At 42.7% G+C, this 6530-nt stretch overlaps 1 protein-coding gene across 1 annotated transcript; it reads left to right on the top strand.

The window, feature by feature from the left end:
- The first annotated feature begins 468 nt into the window (after window positions 1–468).
- On the top strand, window positions 469–4980 carry LOC147640471 (putative mediator of RNA polymerase II transcription subunit 26b). Its single transcript, XM_086781024.1, has 9 exons — window positions 469–1525; window positions 1827–1895; window positions 2374–2456; window positions 2680–2759; window positions 2912–3024; window positions 3242–3269; window positions 3364–3863; window positions 4000–4081; window positions 4158–4980. Exons 1-9 carry the CDS (start codon window positions 1115–1117, stop codon window positions 4298–4300), a joined length of 1509 nt encoding a protein of 502 aa, XP_086637150.1. The 5' UTR covers window positions 469–1114; the 3' UTR covers window positions 4301–4980.
- Window positions 4981–6530: the final 1550 nt, after the last annotated feature.

The raw sequence follows: 6530 nt of genomic DNA, 5'->3' as shown, positions 1-6530 counted from the left end.
TCTATAAGAAAAACGGACAAAAAAGAGAGTTGGGGACTTTTTCATCGACAGAAAGGGCGCCATCTGAAAGCGGATGCGCGGGTTTTCGGAAGCGTGTAAATTTAGAAATTCGGGCGGCAAAATGCACAAAAAATTCAATTTTAAAGTGTATAAGTTGTTGCCGACCAGCTCCCACAGCCACGTGCAGTCAGTCTCAGCTTGGTAAAAGGACACGTGTCAACGTTGAAGGGGCAAGTCACAACTCGCGTGGCCAGTGCCCCTGGCGGGTGGGACCCACACTTGACGCGGCAATGGGTGACGTGTCAGAAAATGCAATCCAGTTAAGTGGTTCAGGGGATGTGACACGGCACGGCTCAGATTCTGCCACGTGGCAGGCGATGAGTCCGGGGGCCGCAAACTTAACCCTAGTTAGACGGCGGCGTGGTTAGAGCAATTTCGCATGTGGTTACGGCGTGCCCGGTTCTTCCCTTCTACGTCAATCTGCTCCCCCAAGTTACTATCTGCTATCCGATTCGACAGAAACTTTTCTCCCCATGGCCCCTCCTCTCTCTACCTCTCCAAACACCTGTTCCCTTATTCTGGTTTGAATAATCCTATCTTTCTTAATCGCTATTAATTAGATTAACCTGCAGCTTCATCAGTCATCACCAGAATCGATTGCACTTTGCACAGAGGGATAATCGCACATTCAAGGGGATACTTTCAGCAAACAGAGTGTGGGGGCCAATTACGTTGATCGCTTTGCTATCCAGTGCCCGAGCGTTAAAGCGCAGCATCATCAACAGGCCCCTCCCCTGCCCATTGATGGGGTGAACAAGGGCCTTGAGTGACAGTGTGTGTCTGAGAGAGAGAGAGAGAGAGAGAGAGAGAGAGAGAGAGAGAGAGAGAGAGAGAGAGGAATTCCTCATTTTGGCTTGCCTCATTCGAGTTGTTTTTTTTTCTAAATTAACTTCGCCCCATTTTTGCAAATGCTTTGTGGGCTCTCCGATCAGCCGAAAAGGATCCGGGACCAATTTGCCCTCCTCTGCTACAGTCACACGTCTTCCTGAAGAAAAATTGAGGATATTTTGCTGCCCTCCTGTTGCACAGAGAGTGGAAGCAACAAAGCGAAATCATGGACCGCTGGAGAAGCTTTTTCGGGAAAGCAAATGCAAACATATGGACAATCATTGAACAAGCTATCCATGTTGCCGCAATGGATCACCCCAAGGACTTTAAGGAGAAGCGAGGCGAGATCGCAGAAACCCTTTTTGCAAGGAATTTGGTGCAGATGCACTCTGAAAATATTGGGCTGAGCGGATCGGTGGGGGGCGTAGCTGATGATGATCAGCCAAATCTCATGGAAGAGGGTGAGTTGAGGGATGATGAAGAGGAAAGGAGAATGGCAGTGTTCCTAGGCGATGGTGGGCACAGGCTCTGTGGAAGTGACGATGAGGCTGAAGCTCTCACAGATGAGGCGGATCACGAAATGCTTCTCTTGCAAGAGCTCGACGGCATCAAACAGACTATTGGAGAAAATGACCAAGTATGCACCACCTGGCCTTTGTTTTTTAGTGAATAGGATAGGTTAAGTTGCCTTTGTGTATTAACACATCATGCGATTTAGTGATAAAAGCTTGCTGGCACTTACAATGCCATGCCACAAGACACTATGGCTTGGCCACACATGATTGACTTGGCACCTTTTCTTTTCATACCTTGTCTTGTATAGCTCAGCCACATTTGGATCATGTCAGTGTCTTGATTACGATCACTAAGTTGTTGAATTGAGCAGATCATAGTCATGTCAATATGGGCATTTGATTCAAGGCCTTCTATGCCTGCAGCCAGAGAATGTTCTTCTCGACACATTACAGAAGCTGGATGATATGAAGATCACCGTCAATGCATTGAAGGTTTTCTTCAGAACTTGTGTTTGCCACTTTTGATTAAGCAAAACAAAAGGCACAAGCTGTCATGGGCAACTGAAGTTAGGACTTGCTTGGATTGTTTGTTTTCTGGAGGAGTTTTCAAAGTAAGATTGGTGTTTGATTATGTGTAGAATTTGTTGGTGGAGACAGCAGATGTAGGGGTTTTGAAATTTACTAATCAGATGATCGTATCGGGGTTGGCTTTTTGTTTTTTATTTTTTATAATCATACTTAGGAAAGTTGAGATTCAAATGTTGTAAGTGGAGTTGGAGTTAACGAAGGCAATGCAATTTTACTCTGTAATTGTGTCTTCTTTCTGATACCTGAAATTTCCACCCTTCGCCAATTGATTATCTAGGATCATGGCTTGAGCCTTGTCCTTTGCAAAATGGGATATTGTTATGTCAAGCTCCAAAATAGATGACTTGTTTACTAATAGATACAAACATTTTATCTGCATCAGGTAACTGAGATTGGAAAGCAAGTTAATAGTTTGCGTAAGCATTCTTCCAAGCATGTGCGAGCCATCGTCAAGCGGCTTGTGAAGTAAATGCCATACTTTACGCTCCTGGTTGTGGCTGATAAAGTTTTGAATGTGTGCTCAGTGGTGGGCCTATGCTGAATTTTATAGTCGTTCTGCATTTTGGATCAGGCAAAGCATAACATGAAGATGTCTTGTTTTAAAGATGGAAACCCTTTTATGTAAAAGGTCGTAATCTCCACATTCAGGAGTACTATTTAAATATATGGGCTTCATGCCAATCTGCAGACATTGGAAATTCCTAGTAGATGAGTGGGTTAAGGTTGCCGGAGATGCATCTGTTGCGGCAAGTGCAGATGGCTTAGCAGGTATGACTTCTTATCAATACACACTTGTGATCGTTTTAGTTGGACAAAGATGCACATCAGTCTTAAGTGGAAGAGCTCATATTATGACTAGTGACATAGGTTTTCTTGTTGCACCTTTATACTTATGTGTGGGTGGAAACAACATATTTCAGAATGTAGAGACATACCTGAAGCTGGCAATAGAATGCAGGGATCACACTCACCTCCAGTCAATGATGCTTTGCCATTAATGACAGCTAAAACCCCATCTGTTAAATTGTCAGAGGTAAATTTAAATGCATAAGTGCTGTGATACCTTTTTGGGGTATCTTCATCCTAGTTATTGTGTTGTCTCAAGTGGAATTAAAAAATACTAAAGCTTATTCTGACAGTTTTGTTGCTTTGGCAGTCACTATGCAAGAAGTGAATTTAGGTGCTTCGGGTTTCTTTAGATTTACTAATACCTTGCTCTACTTGGGGTGTCTTGTATGCTTTTGTTGCAGCTCTTCAGCTTCATCGAGGATGAGATGTGTAAGTGTTCGGTCGACAAGAGGCATGAGGTTCTTCCAAAAAATGTTCCAATGCTTTGATGCTTTGTTCTTATCTTTGCTGACTTAATTGACAGGTGGACATGCAAAGAATGGAGAGGAGCTTTTTGACTCTGTTGAGCCTTCTATTAAAGACAGTATGTACCACTCTTCCAGGTCACAGTCAGGGAGTGTGTTGACTGATTCCAGTGATTGTGATGCTAAGCTTAGTACAAGCCAGACCTGGGGGTTAAGAACCCCAGGGGAGATGGGTAGTGCGACTAGAGATAATCACACTTCACAGAGGATGGAGAAAGTGCTGGAATCCGTTTCGAGAGGGTCGACTAACCAGTGCAACACAGGTCACAAAGGGTTAAGTCATCTTAGTGGGTTGCCAGTTTCCAAAGCTCTTGCTAAGAATTCTGGTTTAGCTAGACCTTTCAGTGACATGTCAAAAGCGAGGGTCACTTCAGGCGCGACAATTATAGGAAGGTCTGCTAATGACTTATCCAACTTGAACAGGAGTCACAGTGCTCAAAATGCCGTTGTACCACATTTGAGTGGGAGCAACAAAAATTTGAAGCCATCGATGGCCAATGTAAGAGGGCTCTGAGATAGTCAGATAGTTTTAATTTTTGAGTAAACGTAAGATGCTTGGGGCTGGTTTGGCTCTTAATGTTTTTGGATTCAATTAGGATGATGTGGTCTGAATGCTAGTTACTTATATTTTGCAGAAGCCAGACAAGACTCAAGTTGATCAGAAGCTTGAGATTGCAAAGAGGAAGCTGCATAATGGGTATCAGCAAGCTGAAAATGGTCAGTGGATCTTTGTAGCAAAATGTTTTTTATGGAAAGCAAGAATACTAATGCTTACTCTTGTATGGTGTCACAGCAAAGAAGCAACGTACGGTGCAAGTTTTGGACTTTCCAGACCTTCCTAAGACTGCTGAAGTGCGCGGGAAGGCGAATTCATCCGCACAAAGTAAAGTTGGCTCTCATGGTGGCCACTGGAGTCAGAACAGGAGGTATGGATGATGAGGTTTTAACCAGATGGGTCAAGACTCCTTTTTGAATTGGGTTCCACCATGTGACGGTGGAGAATTTGAATCTGCCATGTGACAGTGGAAATTTCAGTCTCTTTGTTACATATGCATATAGAATTTTGACCAACCCTTGTGAGACATGTACTTTCTTTTGACTTATGGCTCGCCTGTACATTGGTTGGCCTCAGTCAACATGGAGCAGCACCCTATGTCAAATTTACCCTGCCACCTAGTGGTGGCTACTCATAGACAAGGAAGCTATGAGAGCTTACCCGTAAATGGCTCATGACATGGCAGCATCCTGCACATGGCTCATGACATGAGAGCTGGTTACTCAACAATGGACTCTATTCGGATGCAACTATCCATGTGGATCAAATAAGTTTGCCTTTTGTCCTTGTCCGCAACCTGGATTTTGTACATCTAAAGACTACATTAAATGGTCTTGGTTACGTCGCGTTTCCTGTGTCCCAGAAGGAACATCAGTAAAAAAAACATTAGCCTTGTTGATTGCATAGTATGTGACCACAGGACTTTGTGAGGTGGGGCTATTCTACTAATCACCACATAAGCAGATTAAAGACTGGGTTCAATCTTGCATCACTTGAGATTGTATGTTGTAGGCCAAAAACAAGGAATATAATGATTATAAAAGCTTCAATTGCATTTAAACCTGAACTGTACTTTCTTGTGAAGCTGTACTCTACTGTTTTCTGAATATTTGTGAGTGGTTACAAAATTATTGGTTGCAAAGGTTTGCTAAAATGAAGAGTTACTCACCAAAAAATGGTTTGTTATTGTGATTTGACCTTTGTCTGCTGCAGTCTTAAATAAGTGCAGGTATTGGTTCTAAATTATCAGCCCACCTACTCCTGGGCGCTGATGACAGGAATGGAGATGTTATAGCATGTAGCTTGTGCTATGGTTGTTGGGAGTTATAATTTGAAGCTTTGTGAGTAGACTCTCACGGAGTAAAGATTGCTCTTTGGTTTTATAAGGCTATGAAATAACCTGAACTTCCTGAGCTCCATCTATCTTGATTAAGAGTTGGTGTTGCAGTTGAGCTGTGTAGACCAAGATTGAGTGTCATACCACTTTGTGAACCTCTATTGATCGCTGGGTGTTAACTCAAACTAGCATGCTATAATTGATGATTGAATTGATTTGGAAGAAAGAATTGTTTCAATTTTAAACTCCCAAGAGGCCAAGCCACCTTGTGAGTTTGTGTAAGGAGACGGGTTTAATTGGAAGATTTCACTATCCATCATCTTGCTTAAAGCATGTTTCCTGGTTGAGCTAAATTCACCAACATCAAGAAATGGCTCAAACCAATAAGGAACATTAAGCTCAAGGAAATCTTGTGTCCAGCCACCTTTTACACAAGGAGTGGGCAGATTTCTTCCCAACATGTCATGGATACAGTCACTAATGACTTCAACCAGCGAATCAGCAACGCATGCCAACATCATCATTAGTACCTTGACCACTACACCATCCACGAGTTACATTGGAGAGGCTACATTGTACTGAACTTCATGATTAATACCTTGACCACCACCATCCATGAGTTACATTGGAGAGGCTACATTGTACTGAACATCCGCGAGTTACATTGGAGGGGCTACATTGTACTGAACATTCACAGCCCCATCAAATTGAGGTGACTCTGCATAACTTCAAAACCAAGAGATCTTTTAGAGGCATAGGAATGCTTCACCATAGGAGGTATCTTTTAGGCAGTTTGTATCCCTATTTGGCCACATAGAGGTTGTCCTTGAGATGTTGGGTCCTTTTCTAATAAAGCTTTTTCACACTGATGATAAGTCACCATTGTTTGAAATTATGGTGATGAGGGGGAACTCATAAGCTTCATGTGATGCATATGTGAAAGGTCCAAAGGGACTTGAATCAAGGTTTATTTGCAAGTTGTGTGTTGAAAGGTAATTTTGATCGGTGACATTGTAAAAGGTAAACACCAATATTAACATATGGATGTGGTAGAGAAAATCAAGGATAAACATGAGATAATTGAGGAGGTGTGGAGGCATCCTAGTGATTTGGATTCGAGCTATAAATTGATGCATCTCAAAGTTCCTTTTTCCCGACTCCTCTTAAAATCATTGGAGGGGAGATCTCAAACCGAAAGGTAGGGAAATCTCGGCCAATTGGGGGCACTTTTGCCATAAAAACCTTGTAGGAGTGTAGGGGAAGAAAATATCATG

This window comes from Cibotium barometz, chromosome 3 (genome assembly GCF_041138505.1).
Source record: "Cibotium barometz isolate CiBa-2024 chromosome 3, ASM4113850v1, whole genome shotgun sequence".
Lineage (NCBI taxonomy): Eukaryota > Viridiplantae > Streptophyta > Polypodiopsida > Cyatheales > Cibotiaceae > Cibotium > Cibotium barometz.
Note: the sequence above shows the minus strand (reverse complement) of the source record. Positions and strands in the feature narration are given on the sequence as shown.

Bases quoted from the DNA above. Each gene is read 5' to 3' on its own strand.
- LOC147640471 (XM_086781024.1), top strand. From the start codon at position 1,115: ATGGACCGCTGGAGAAGCTTTTTCGGGAAAGCAAATGCAAACATATGG. The intron at 2,457-2,679 runs GTAAATGCCATA...GCCAATCTGCAG, and splicing joins ATCGTCAAGCGGCTTGTGAA to ACATTGGAAATTCCTAGTAG. The intron at 3,025-3,241 runs GTAAATTTAAAT...CTTTTGTTGCAG, and splicing joins CATCTGTTAAATTGTCAGAG to CTCTTCAGCTTCATCGAGGA.